The sequence below is a fragment of the Neodiprion lecontei genome, chromosome 3 (assembly GCF_021901455.1).
Source record: "Neodiprion lecontei isolate iyNeoLeco1 chromosome 3, iyNeoLeco1.1, whole genome shotgun sequence".
Taxonomy (NCBI): Eukaryota; Metazoa; Arthropoda; class Insecta; order Hymenoptera; family Diprionidae; genus Neodiprion; species Neodiprion lecontei.
The window spans coordinates 24,978,290-24,992,909 of NC_060262.1; the positions used below are offsets into that span (position 1 = coordinate 24,978,290).

The window sequence follows — 14,620 nt, forward strand, 5'->3', positions numbered from 1 at the left end:
AAATATTCGAACATACGTGTGTGGGATGGTAAGTGGTAAGTTTAGTAGTAATCCCACAAAAGTTTCTTGTTGTAACATATTTTCTCTAGGCACTACTAATGAGCTAACAGCATACAATTATTTATGATATTTTCTTTATTATTTTTGAGAATCTCTAATATCGAACAAGTTTTGTGGCAGTTCCACAGAGTATATACATATAACAAGATTATTATATTTTTCAAGTGTTTGCATATCAAATGGTGTGAACGCTTGCATATTATTATTCAAAACCAAGCTACGTTAAAATAAATATTGTTAGATATAATGCTTTGTTTTATTCAAATATTGCACTTTTTTAAAATTAGATTGGTTCTAACATAATTTGGCACATGCAGAGATTCTGTTCGTTTTGTGCTTTTCTATCAATAGTCACACATAAATTTTGCACAGGCAACAGCAATTGTACAGTGAAACGAATGACTTAATACAGAAATTGTTACCATTAAACTGTGCTGGCTACAAAGAAAAAAAAACCGTTGAGCATTATCAGTGAAACTTTTGTTTACGTATCGCGTTGATGAATAATCAAATTTCTTACCAAATGGAATAACAAAAATTGTTGGACATCCCAAATGCATCAAACCTATTCAATATCAATATTGAATATTGAATAAGTTGAACTTTCCACACTCAACACTGTCATTTGAGTATGATCATACATTACTAAGAATGCTCGTAAATAGAAAACAATCAATGATACATAAATTGATTAAAAATATATATACAAATAAATTTAATTACACCAACGTTAGATCAAGGTGCAGATTAGCTGTATCAAATTCTTACATAACACACGTTCGCAAACACTTCAAGTGAATGAAAAAACTTTTAACCATACAATTTTCGCTAATTATGGTTTGCTTAATGAATACAAACTTATGTATACGATTTCAGTGATGCTTAAAAAAACCTGTCAATGCTATCATTTATACGGAGACAATGCTTTTTCGCTCAATATGTCTTGATGAATGTAACAATACATTAGAATTTCTGAATAGTAAAGATAAAACATTAAAGGACTACATCTGTTATTCAAAATTATTTTCTAAATATAGGTAATTAACTACCTAATTAATAACTACGATATCATGTAACTTGAGAGAGGATAACCGTGAAATTTAGAAATTAGGATAACCTGAAACGGTAGTTACTTTTGATAGTGATAGGACCCGAATCTTCTTAAATTCACAATTAATAAACAAAATATTCTATTATTACGGTTGTGGAATGTTGAATTCTTGCGCAGATGTTTCAATAACTCGTGCTAATTCGCGTGCTTAATATCTTAAGATTTCGTAAAACTAATTTCTGTTTTTACTAGAATTTACCAGCAAATCGTATTACAGCTCTTTATTATACAAAAGCTTGTAACATAGTACGATACGTGCTTCATATTTTTTTTATCGTAGAAATGACCATAAGTATTGTACGATTTGTGTCATTTCATCATTAATTCTAATTCTTCCACCGGGTTAAGTGTGACTAGATTTATTTGGAAAAAGTAAAAAACTATTCGAAATCACTACTAACTGCAATAAATAATAACGTAATTTACTGTGGTAATTTATTTTTTAATTTTCGTAAATGAACTCATCCTGCGAACGCTGCAAACTGACCAATATCACACTTATGCTTATCATGTTATTTGAGCAGATTATTGATTTGTTGAAGCCAATACAAGAACGTTGAGACATGCTTTTACTGGTCATTGTCAAGGGCAACAAGTATATTACTAACAATTAGCTGTCTGCTATTACTATACTATAAATTGAGTATGACTAAATTGGTGACGAGATTTCAAAAACTTATCACGTAATAATCCATTCATGTGAAAAAAATTCAATAGTTGAAGCTGCTGGTGTCATCTTTTTTCTTGAGACACGCTAGCAGTCGTAATAAAAGTCATGCCAACTGTCAGTGAATTTTAAATCGATGATGTCGCTTCTTCTTATGGTTACATCGCCTGTAGCCTTGTCTATATTGCGGACACATCTTTAAATCAAAGTAGTAGTTCCCAATGAACAGTATCATGCGTGTTATCAAGATGAAATTCACTCGAAATAACTCCTAAAAATTAAAACATTTTTCACCATTTGTTTTCCATTTTATTTATATATAATATTTACCCATTTAACTTAATAACTCATTTATTCTCTTGTAAATACAAACCTGAAAACTGGAGGGCATGGGAGCTCTCCATACCTGACTGGAAGTCTGTCAGCAGTCACTGGAAAGACTAGCACTGGACATGTCCTGACACATTCGAGCCTCACTCTTTTCATCCGCCAATGCCTCTATAATATCCAGTAAAAGTTCTCGACTCAACTGCTTCAATTTTGGCAATCGTGCCACCTACAAATTAGGTACACCATTTATGTGATGCTCAAATATCGCTTCCACAGTCAATGGAAACCAAAAATGGTAAATATTTTGTGGTCAAAAATTGGATTAGAACTGATGGATTATTTTTCTAAATTTTAACGAGTACTTGGAAAACGATCCCAATCAACATTTTTCCTCAACTCAATTGTTCAACAGTATTGCACCTACATAAAAAAAAGCAATTTATTTATAATAAGGTCTCATTGATTTAGGTGAAGCACGAGTGCACGTATGTATGGATTTTTTTCCACAGAGTGTAAAAAAGTTAAGTATCACAACAAAGTTTGACATTCAGGAATCAAGGTGACTCAATTTACATAAGTATGCTCCACATATTATGCATTAAACTTTTCTTTCAAGAAATGTTGTTCTATACCTTACTAAAATGATGGACGATCAGATTGAGAGCATATTTTTTCATGTCAATAGCCTGCATTCTATCTGCAGCTTCAAGAATTTGTATAACGTTTTCAAACGTAACATTCATTTCAAGATTTTGCTTGCAAAAGGCTTGCAGGCGATTATTTGTAAAGCCGTAAAATACTGGTGCAGTGAATAGGTACAGAGAGTCCTCAGGAGGCATTAAGACATCTGCGTAATAAATATACCTGAGCAGGGAATCGAATGATTCTTTTGAAGGAATCATCTCTCCGATTTGGATCTGAAAATGGTATTTGTTACAAGTAAAGTACTACAATCAATAATAAGAGGGCCTAGTAATATACTTACGTTCACTATGTTGTCTTCAGGCATAAAAGATCGGAACATGCCTTCGAAATAACTGCATCTAGCGGCAAGGATAGCCTTGTGTGCTGGTATGGGTGTCCCATGCAACATCAGCATAATATCACAAAATTCGGTGCTCGCACTCTTTAAAAAGACCTCCATATCCTGCTCTAGAGTTGTTCCCAACACATGAATGTGTGCAAATTCTATTCAAGAAAAATAAAATTATCACCATACAAAATGTAAAAGCGTCAAGCAATAAGTAATGAATCTATGCTCTAAATAAGACACACTTTGTTATTGTTATTGTCTTTATTCCAAAGTATTCACTAAAAGATTCCTTTAAACACCAAAATTTGGCAATATTAAATAAAGTACCTGTCGATTCGTATGACTTTAGAAAGTTTTTAGCTTGCGGCATTTGCCTTCTTCTTATGATTTCTACCATTAAGGGTTGATCCAATGTTTCAAATTCCTGGCTCATCACTATTTGATTGTAGTTACTGTCCTTGACAACAAAACTCAAGCAGAATTCTTTAATAAAATACAACTTTAAAAGTGCTGCATTATGAAGTGCTTCAAGAACGTTTGCATGACTGATAGTAGCTTCAAGATATTGAACACAAAGTTGTTCCAATCTTTTCATGTGAAATTGAACAGCTAGTCGATAAACGTCCATCATTAGAAGTACGATTCTGTTGCTCAACGGATCTTCTATTTTTTTGGTAGGATCTATTCGATCAGTGTATATGTAGTTCAACACCATTTCAAAGGCTTCCGGCACAGCATCCTTCAATTTGACTTCTAGCAACGGTAAATCTTTGAGCGGTAGATCGGTAATGCCTAAAATTTTTTCAAGATGCTTTTCTCTCTGATCTTGGGCTTGTTTAATTCTAGCTCTTAACCACTGAGATCGTGCGGCTACCATAGCAATATGTGCTGGTATTTTCTCTTCGCTTTCTCCAACAATAAATTGGACGTCGCAGAACTGTTGACTGCTGAGCAATCTTCCAAAATCATCGTGCAGAGTACATTTAGGATAAGAAGAAAATTGAAACCTGTACATCTCACCAGATCTCACATTGTTATCTACAGTGCCTCCAAATATAAACATAGCTTCCCCAATTACTGCTGCAGCATGAAATAATCGTCCAGATGGTACTTGGCTGTCTGCCGATGATAAAATTACACTCCATGTCTGTGTATCCAGGTCGTAACAATGCAAATCATTGGGTAGGGTTGAATCTGCCGTTCCACCAAAGACATAGAGATGCCTGTCAAAACTGACCATTGTGTGACCATAACGGCGAGCTGGAGGAGGTGGAGCACCTCTCAATATATGCTCTGTGGATATTCGAGTCCACCTATTGAACATAATTCATGTCACGCATTATGTCAAAAAATCCGAGTGCTTCTTAATTACAAAAGTCTTGTAATGAAAGTCTGCATTTTTGCATAATGAATTTGGATATTTGTTTGACTAAAAAACTTTATTGATGTTGGTATGCCAATTTCACCGACCTTTTGTCTTTGAAGTGGAACTGAAACAAGCTGTTTGTAATTTTGGCTCCACTCTGACCACTGAAAACGAACATAGATTCACGAGCAACAGCTACAGGGAAATTGCAACACGTTGGTGGACAATCTCCAGATTGCGCAACTTCTTCCCAAACTCTCATATCTCCTGGCTATAAACCACAATGCTTTTATTTAATCAACTCTTACTTTTACATAAAAAAATTTACTATCTATTAATTATAATTTAGTGTGAATGTAATTGACTTACAAGCAGCGATATGGTCCACATATCATTTAATCTAGCATTCCCATCGTACCCAGCGAATATCCAAAGCTTATTATCATACACTGCAGCACCATGGGCTGATCTGGGTACAGGTGTTCTACAGATTTGAAAGAGATACTATGAAAATAAGTATTATACATAGTTCGTAGTTTAGCAATAATATTCCAATGCCAGGTGCAGACATATATATATTCACATATATATATTTATTAGACATGAACAGTCTTGCTCTGGCCAATTACTTCATATCACAACTAGATGCTTGGACATAAACTTTCTGCTCTTCGAATACTCTGCAATTTGTTTATGATTTCAATAGATTCAAATAATGAGAGGAGCAGGTACCATAATTATTATGGAAAGCTCCATATTTTTATCATCGTTGTAGGAATGTTGATAAAGGTCACAATCAACTTACTTTCCAATAAACCGCCACTCAATCCATTGACCAGTCTTGAATTTATACTCAAATAAATCATTCTTGTTGGTTAAATTAGAATTTGAATGAATGTCTCCAGTGTATCCACCAAAAACGAACATAGAAACGTCATAAACTACGGCTGAGTGGTGATATCTTGGTGCTGGCGGAATCCCAGTGGAGAACGCCCTACCCCAAGATTTTTCTTTAACGTCAAACCGTAGCAAATCATTCAACATTTTCTTTCCGTTATCTCCTCCAAATACGTAAATAGCATCTTTATATGCTACTACCGTGTGCTTACTTCGTCTGTGTAGAAAAAATAATAGAGATGGATGTTGACTTATTTACCATTATAAGGGGATATTTTATTATGTTATCTGATGAAGATATCCAAATTTTGTAAATGACTTTCATAAAGTAACGAAACACCTGTTTCTGGCAAACTTTTAGCACAATACTTGGACAGTTGACATCAATATAAGAAGCTGCACAAATGATTGACTGATACTCTTCTACAGAGGATCTCATTTAACTTTATTCAGAATCTTAATATATTGAAACAAATTTTTTGTAGGTGTATCTGCTCCATCAAAGTCATGAAGTATAGCATGTGTGAATTGAAACATTATCTCTAATGCATCAGTAAGCGGTTCAATTGCTGGATTAAAATAGGAAAGCAAACGGTGAAGAGCGATGTTATAACTTGACATAAACTGACATAACCTATAATGCATGAAATGGATTGACGAAAATTTATCGCACCTGGCTCCAACAAATTCATCACATTCTGGCATTTGTTGCCAACGGTGAACCGTTTCGAACGGCCCAAAATCCAGGGTGAGACACTCGGCTGTCGCTGTGTTGTCCATTTCGGTTATGTCGGTAAAATTTCACCCGATTCTAAAGGAGCTTCACAACCTCAAATTATTTGCATTTCCAATTACGTTAATTGTCCGTTCAATAGTTGCATAACAAAATAAGTACTCACTTATCTTTGTATCAGATGAAAGCAGCGTTATATTGTGATTTTGCGAAACGTTACTCTACATCATTATTATGCGTTTGTCACATTTGTATGTCGAGTGTCAAAATCAGGTGGATGACCCTCTGTAGCCAATCAGAAATTCGTATTTTTTCAACCGCGAAATTCTGGCCATTCGGGGTTCTTGTTTATCAAATCGATATTTCATTCGTTTCGAGCTTGCGTGTGATAGACAGAAGTGCGTGGGTTTCATTCATAATATTTCTATCCTCTCCCATTGGCAGGCGTTATTTTCTGCTATCACGATTTCTTTCAGTGCACACTGTCAGTAAGATAATATCCTATATATTATCTTAACTGTCAGTGATGAGATTATTGTAGTTATATTTGACAAATCAAAATCGAAATAGCCTCAGACCTATCTAAGTTTAGTCAATTCGGTATCCCTTAATTTTTTATCATTACTCTTGTGAATATTGGAAGAATTTGAATTGAAAATTATTTGGCAATGTTTCATTGAAATTCAACGTTTCAAGTACTTTTATATCATGATAAGAAAATCGCGCAATTAGACCAGCTCTAATTGTTACACACCTAGAATCTTTCAATAAAAACATCATCTCAATATTATGTTCATGTGCACAATTATATTTTTATTCATGACATCTTTGTAATAACATAAAGCGTATAATAAAAAATATGTATACCTATATATGCATTCACTAAAAAGTTATCTATGATATTTTGTTTCAATTCAGTCGTAGAGGTAATTAAATGATCAGAGATTTTAGTTGTAGACATGTTGAATTGATGAATTAAGAGAAAAAAGCTGGCAGGGAAAGTTCAAACTGCGGAACAAAATCCAACTGTCAGAAGTAATTACTTGTTTTTATCAGGGTCATTGAAACTCTTAAAATATTACGAGATACCAACAAAATTATAACATTCTCTTAATAGGCTCGGTAACACCAAAAATAGTAAATTTCTTTGTGAAATTATACTGATCATTGGCACAACTAAATACGTATAACAATTCAATTTTGTATCAAAACTATATCAAATGTACAAGTTGTCTGTTGGGTAGAAAAAAGTATATTTTACATTGTTATGAAGCCAAATTTAAATCAATCTAGGACCATTTGCTAGTTTGATCACCTCAGAAAAAGTAGAAACATGCTTAAAAAGAATTAAAATAAAATTTTTCAGGGATGATTATTGACAATGTCATTAATATTCACATTGATAGTATTACACTATTTACCAGAAATATTCCGGAAGTAAGTGACTACATTATAAATGAATATACACAAGTATATAGTCAACTGAATACTATACAGGCTAATTATTAACATAAATTATCTACTAACGTTAACTTTATGTGAATACTAGACAATATATGTTACTAAAATATTAATAAGGCAGGCAGAGCCGACGTATTTGTATAACATCTAAGTCATTACTATATTTTAGTCCACCCATTTGAGAGTGAGATATTTTACTTGATCAAAGATAAATAAGGATAAACGAAGCACGGCTATTCATTAGTTTGTACAATTTAAATACAACAGGCAGTTATGTAGCTATTGAGTTAGAATTTAAATAACAAACGTTTGATTTTTAATCTTCAACGGGATCGCTTAAATAATAGTTAGTTATTCATCAAATCTGTGATAAGATAGTTGTAACTATTTATCCAAATTCTTCAAACTTTTTTAAACACTACGATGATTTACATTAACGTTTACTATCTTTTACCTCCCATCCGAACTTCTAGGCTTGTGCAGTTCTCGCCATAACTTTATAACTGTATATATTTCAATTTGTAATAAGAATTTCAACATAGCCCAAGTCTGTAATAGCCCAAGCCACTTAGGATAATCGTAACTGAATAATAAATATGTTTAAATAACTTTAGTTCATCACACTACGATCGGAATTGGATTTTATTCCCGCACTGTGCTCATTTTTTAATTAATCAAAACCAGTTGTCGTTGGACGCTAAGCGCCTTGAAATTTTTTATCAAAGAACAGTTTTGTTTGCTCCTGTATGGTGATACGATTTTAAACTAGCATTCTTATTCCTACACAATTGGCATAGTATTTTGAAAGAAACATTATTTATTCAACTTTTTCAACTGCTTCCACAGGATTTTCGTATAACGCATATAATACTTAAATCGGCTATAATTATAATGGTGTTTCACATTTTTGCAATTTTATATAAATAGTATGTCATTTTTTTATTATTCATTGAACTGGGGTATTTATTATGCTATACCCATTGATAATTTCTATTCGAATTACTATTTGTTTTCTCTTTCATTTACTACTTATTTGCAATCCAGTGCAGTTCATCAGCTCTATTTTGTACTTTGCAAAAATATGTAGTAAGGACCATTGTTTTACATAGAATTTCGATTGCGAGAGATTTAAAAAATGTAGAAGTTTCTCGAGATGATGAAAAGAAATGTGAATATCACTAAGTATCGTTTAAAAATCCTTATTGTAGATATATAGAAGAGCTAATTTATTCATTAATATTTATTAAGAATGTGAGAATCATTGCATTGAAAAGGTTAATTAAATACTACAATCATAAATCACTGAATGATACTAATTGTCTGTTTCGAAACATAAACCTATACAAAAATAATATCTTTAACGGTACCAAACCAATAAATATACATTAAAACTGATTAAATGAGTGTAAAATAGGTAATAATATTAAGAGTCAATCTGATCAGTTTCTCTTTGCAATACATTTATACGCGGATAAACGATGTTCGAGGGAAATATTCTTGGAAACGAACAGGTTTAAATTAAAAAGAAGAGTTAATTCTTTGGTAAAAATGTTTGACGTGAAATGGCATCTGACGATTTCAGATTCACGTTATTGAGAAAAGTTTGTTTTTTATGATATTGAGGAGGAGATTTGAACGTAGGCATAAAGTTAAAATCACCGTTGTTATATGCACTTGTAATTTTTTTATTTCAGAGTTCGTTGGATATAAAATTTTATTTTTCATCAAACTTTTTTACCGAAGAAGTAATTTTTTTAATCACATATTTGACAGATACAATTTCATATTCAAGAATTTCGCGTTCGAACATCACTCAAAAGCGCGTAATGTATATTGTTAAACGCAACGGGTATCGTTGGCTCCTGAAGGAAGTTTTTCCACCATATGCAGGAGGTCCCTAATATTGCAGTACACAGCGATAATCTGTGCCTGCCATTCTCATGTGATGTTTACCATCACATTAAATTTGTAAATTTCTAGCAATTTTACAGAGTTGAATAAATTTTTCATTTATTGATTACATGGGCAATTACCAAGATATTAGTTAGTACAAAACCAGTGTTAAATTTATCGTAATCTCAGTCTCTGTAAACATTTTTACATAATTTAGGTGCACTTGCATTATTGTAACTAGCAACTCGAGGGACTGCAAATATGTGCACTGGTTAAAAATTATTTTATCTAATTATGACTAATTACCGGAGATGTAAGAATGATCCTACTTCTCGTTACAATGCTAACCATGGATGATTACGGATAGATTCTCGACTACGGTCTCCATAGTCATAAGTCACTTCAACACCACGTGGTACGTCATCTTTAGCCGTAAGGACTAAATGTGGTATAGATCCAACTTCTATCACACGTGCAATCAGATTACCATTACGAGAATGATTTACTAATCTGCCTAACTTATCTGATTCTGGTGTTGCATCCACACTGTAAACAGAAAATAATATGTTCGTTAGTTTCATACTTGTAAAAAAAAACGTCACCGTTTGATGATAGATCATAGTAGCATAGCACATAGCATGTGAAACTGTATAATGGGAGGACTCGAGTTCAAATCTCTAGTTTGTCAAGCAAGACCTGAGCTGTAACTCGCAAAAAATGTAAGTTGGGTGACTCCGTTCAGACGCCGAATAGGCAAGTTGGGGTTTGAACTCGGTGCGGCTACACTCGCACAAGGATTTCGGCAGTTTTCCTTATCCCTTGTGCGAATGCGGGTATTTCTACCGAACATCTTAAGTTGGCTGCAGCCGCACAATAATGGTTACCGATCCATCCCCTGCCTTGCCCTACACAAGTCACAATGTGGCTTCTGGGGACATACTCTATTGGGTACGGCGAGTGTAGGGAGGAATTATTATTATTGTTATTAGTATGAAAATAGAAACTTTTTTAGTATAGAGAAGAAAACCTCAAAAATTAAATGCAAATGGTCTTTTGGGTCTTTCCTACAACCAACTCACTTTGTTAATAATCAGAATGACGATATTATATACTTACCAATACTGTTGGTTACGGTGCTTGAAGTAGTACATGTAACATCCTGTACTGTGATCTCGAGCATATTCAGCTTCTCGTTTTTTAGCCATATTTTGATCAATCAGGTCACCGATATATTCTACCACAAAGTCACCTTTCCGAAATTCTCTCGTTGTAACAATTCCTCTGCCCTTACCAATGAACTCTTGTATTTTCAGCCCATCCTGCACCTGACATAGAACCTTATTTTCCATGTCCCTCTGTTGTTCTTCTAACACAGTTCTTTTACATTTACGAACACTTCTACGAACTGGGAAATAGTCTGTTAATTTGTGATTGGTTCTATTCGCAGTCATTTTTAGTAATCCTTGTCCATCGGTGTTGTTTGGATTGAGTTTTCTACGACCTTTTTTCAATGACTTTTTGGCAGGATTTTGTACATTGTCCAGCACAGTACTGGGAGACTCTCGATAAAATATCTTGCTCGTATTTGTATTATCACCAGCATTTGGTTTTTCAGAATCTTCAGAATCTGTTCTTGTCATATTGATCCGATGCGGAGTTGGAGGTCCATTGACTGGTACAGCAACTGGAGTTTCTATGGTAATATAAATTCAATAAGTCTTCCATTTATCAAACTTCAACACAGTTTTACTGTCAGATTAACAGTAGCACAAATCATGTATTACAAAGAAAAATTGACGACACACCATCTGTCTTGAACAGCTGCTGATCAAACCCATTTTGTCGCCTTGGTGAACTCCTAGTGCATGAAAATTGATCTTCTAAATTATTTAAAAACTGTTTCTGATTATCGGTGGTGTCAAGTTTTTTTTGCCTGTGTCCTGATCGAAGATGAATATCCATTTTGTACATATGTATTCGTTTTATAGCTTCACAAGAATGACCTTGAGACAACTGAAAATATAAGAATAATTGGAATGAAAGACTATATTTACAATATTTTTTAGTAGAGATACATTCTTTGTTATAACAAGGAAGCTAGCTAGAATAGCAGGTTGTATTTTCTTTTGTGAAAGCCCGGTAAACAAATCTCTGTTTTCTATTATAAGTACTGCTTTTATTCCTACATAGTGACAATCTCATGGACATAATTTGTCTCTCAAGAGTTATAACTCAGCGGATATATGCATGAGTTAACTATATGTTGTTAAACCAGAACGTTTTCATAAAAACAATGCTAGATCTAACTAAAGGTAATTGCTTTAGGAATCATCGCCCATTTTAAAGACGCTCTGACGATGATTTGGAAACTTTAAAATATTGATGTATTAAATTGCAAGGATTTAGCCTCCGAACATAATCGTATGTTTTTTTATTTAACGAGTGATGAAACAATGGTAATAGAAATAATTGCCATTGGGGGATTGTGATTTTACATTGACCTAAGAACTCAGAGACTTAATACTAGATTCTGTGCAGTGAAGAACAAAATGACAAGTGATTGATGAATCAACTATGTGTACATATTGTATATATATATAGGTCCAATGTCTCTTTCCTCAGTATTATTAGTCTGTGTTATGTATGTATGCGTAATACATTTTTGTGCACGAATTCTAGTTGCAGAGGTACAACTAAATCAGACAGACATTTTTTACAAAGAGAATAAGACATGAAAAAAAAACAGTGCAATCACACGTAATAAAAACTGAATTTTCATTACATACAACAATGCAGTTTGCCATTAGCCATTAGCCATTTGTTTTCAGTGACTGACATAGTGTGAGAAGTTGAATGCACGTGCACTTAAAGCATAATTACGGTGCAAACATTGTCTTTAGACTAGCGTCCCATCAAAAATAAAAGAATAGTACAGTCAATTGTGAGAGGAGGAAGAACAGAGATATGGATACTAAAAATATGTCCTATGCTTGACAGTTGATGGTTACATAAAAATCAAGGTCGATACACACTAATAAGTATTATTTATGATGTACCCAACTGATGCTGTCAGAATGAGATGGCTGTACACAAATTACCAAACAAATGTCATGCTTATATACAATGCAGGCTGCATATATGCTCGTAAAACGTACGCTTTGAATTCAAGTTACGAGTACAATCCACTTAGTAGGGTTCGAAAATTTCGCGGTAAGTGAGTAATTCTGTAAAACGGTTACAGTTTCCATTCTGTTAGCCGAACTTAAAAAAATTGAGATTACGTGAGACTCATCGAGTGGGAAAAAAAATGATGCTCGAATATGGTTCGAAAACATAACCAATAACGGTTTGCTTAGCAAACGTATAAATGCATAAGTGAAAAACATCATTTGGACGGAAGATAAACTCACCTTTGACAATGTCGACAATTAGTCTTGGTACTGATTAAAATATTGTTATAAATTTATAATTTATAAGCCACTAGAATACAAAATGTTTGTAACAATTGGTAGCGTTCACAACTGCTCGATCACCTGGCATGCTTTTTAAATTATTGCCAAGTTATCTAATCGCGGGCTATTATATTATATTATTATATCTTTCGTAGGAAAAATTCACCACTTAGCCTCCGTTGCACGGAGATGTTTAATTACAAGTGAACAATTAATCAAACCTAAAAACGTCAACGTAAATAACACAACACTAATAAAGCGAGGAAGTCACTGCAGACTGCTCGGTTTGTCATCTCGCCGTTTACTGTGAATACAGAGAGATTGATAGCCTGGTGAGACCTTTGGTTATGGAATGTGGGCGTTATAAATTCATTGTCAAGCAGCGCCCTCTGCATCCTGACATGCGCGAAAACCCGATCCGGCAAATGGTCGGTACGTAAAGTGGCAAAGACGACAAAAACTGATCTTACCATCGTTCACAGCGTGTATCCAGATTTTGCAGAGTCAAATGACGTATCCATCTATCTATCCATCTATCTATACTTTTCAACTATGCAAGTTCATTTGAGCCAAATTCAGTAATGTTAATGAAACTTCATCAGATCGACAAAAATAATGTTATCTAAATAGATGCAAAGTAAACGTACACCTGGTTTCCTGTTTACAGAATTAGAAACCTTTTCTTGATGCAAACGATAGGAGAAATAGTCGAAGAAGTTAACCAAAGGATGAAGATATATAGTTGTTCTTTATGTAATTTGTTTACTGTGACGCTGATTTTTACTGCAACTCGGTCACCCGGAGAAGTGACCGAGAACTTGCAGCGCGCGTGCAAGACTCGACTAATTTCTCAACTTACGTTCGATTAACGTGGTTTTTTAAAAACACAGTTTATTTGCATCGGAAAACCCAGACCATTCTACACAAAAATAATACTTGTAAATATTTTTTGGAAATACGGAACATGCAACCCAAATGAACATAAACAAAAAGTCACATCGACAAATAGTCTCCGAATAAGGGCTTGCCGATCTAAAGTAAATTAATAACAATTGAATGTAATTTAATGCACGTTAATCCCACGTTCCACTCACAAGACTTTTTTGAAGAACGATGTTAATTAATTACAGTTCTAAATTGGATATAAGAAACTATAACGACTGACATAAAGATGGATTTTCCGGATTAGTAGTAATCAAATCCTTATCAATTATATACGGATGGTTTCATGCTGAACTGTTTTCTCGCTCGAATGAATGCGTCAAAGGTCTTGGCAAGAAGTTTGGACACGTGCAGGCTTTGAAGTACGATGAGAGGTATTACGTACAGCCGATAGGATAAAAATTGCCTTTACGTATAATGTTGCGTTGGTAACAGGATTTAATGTTTTAAAAGCCATCGGATTACTTCCCTTGAAAATCAGTTATTGAAAAGTAAGCCATTGTTTTTTCAATAATGTTAATAATGTAATTCTGAACATTTCAAAATTCGCCCGGTGAGAAAGAAATTTTTCTCATGTTTTCTAGCGCTTCCAAAAATTACGAATTGACAATAATCAATATCTGCCATTTTAACAACTGAGAAAAAAAATATGGTTTGATAAGTACGTCAATATTG

At 33.8% G+C, this 14,620-nt stretch overlaps 2 protein-coding genes across 5 annotated transcripts; both read right to left on the reverse strand.

Annotated features, from left to right (window-relative positions):
- Positions 1-120: 120 nt before the first annotated feature.
- LOC107217495 (leucine-zipper-like transcriptional regulator 1) lies at positions 121-6,639 on the reverse strand. 4 transcript variants are annotated; one of them, XM_015655048.2, is made up of 10 exons: positions 6,364-6,631; positions 6,138-6,275; positions 5,373-5,681; positions 4,937-5,051; positions 4,672-4,838; positions 3,529-4,514; positions 3,154-3,356; positions 2,801-3,085; positions 2,212-2,394; positions 121-2,109 (listed from the first exon to the last, which is right to left on the reverse strand). In XM_015655048.2, exons 2-9 carry the CDS (start codon positions 6,242-6,244, stop codon positions 2,260-2,262), a joined length of 2,307 nt encoding a protein of 768 aa, XP_015510534.1. In that variant the 5' UTR covers positions 6,245-6,275; positions 6,364-6,631; the 3' UTR covers positions 121-2,109; positions 2,212-2,259. The 4 variants fall into 4 exon arrangements, with proteins under 4 accessions (XP_015510534.1, XP_046589664.1, XP_046589663.1 ...); XM_046733708.1 differs by having other exon boundaries at positions 6,138-6,293; XM_046733707.1 differs by having other exon boundaries at positions 6,138-6,284; positions 6,364-6,630.
- A 350-nt stretch (positions 6,640-6,989) lies between these two features.
- Positions 6,990-13,286, reverse strand: LOC107217471 (histone-lysine N-methyltransferase PR-Set7). Its single transcript, XM_015655008.2, has 4 exons — positions 12,962-13,286; positions 11,357-11,564; positions 10,668-11,244; positions 6,990-10,097 (listed from the first exon to the last, which is right to left on the reverse strand). The coding sequence occupies exons 2-4, from the start codon at positions 11,520-11,522 to the stop codon at positions 9,887-9,889; spliced, it is 954 nt and encodes a 317-aa protein (XP_015510494.2). The 5' UTR covers positions 11,523-11,564; positions 12,962-13,286; the 3' UTR covers positions 6,990-9,886.
- Positions 13,287-14,620: the final 1,334 nt, after the last annotated feature.

What these genes read in the sequence shown, in the direction of transcription:
- LOC107217495 (XM_015655048.2), bottom strand. Translation starts at nt 6,244, where the DNA reads ATGGACAACACAGCGACAGCCGAGTGTCTCACCCTGGATTTTGGGCCG. An exon ending in GATGAATTTGTTGGAGCCAG is followed by an intron (nt 5,682 to 6,137) that starts GTGCGATAAATT and finishes TTTTCTACACAG; the next exon opens with ACGAAGTAAGCACACGGTAG. An exon ending in TGTGGACCATATCGCTGCTT is followed by an intron (nt 4,839 to 4,936) that starts GTAAGTCAATTA and finishes TGTGGTTTATAG; the next exon opens with CCAGGAGATATGAGAGTTTG.
- LOC107217471 (XM_015655008.2), bottom strand. Translation starts at nt 11,522, where the DNA reads ATGTACAAAATGGATATTCATCTTCGATCAGGACACAGGCAAAAAAAA. An exon ending in GCAGCTGTTCAAGACAGATG is followed by an intron (nt 11,245 to 11,356) that starts GTGTGTCGTCAA and finishes ATATTACCATAG; the next exon opens with AAACTCCAGTTGCTGTACCA. An exon ending in CACCGTAACCAACAGTATTG is followed by an intron (nt 10,098 to 10,667) that starts GTAAGTATATAA and finishes TTCTGTTTACAG; the next exon opens with TGTGGATGCAACACCAGAAT.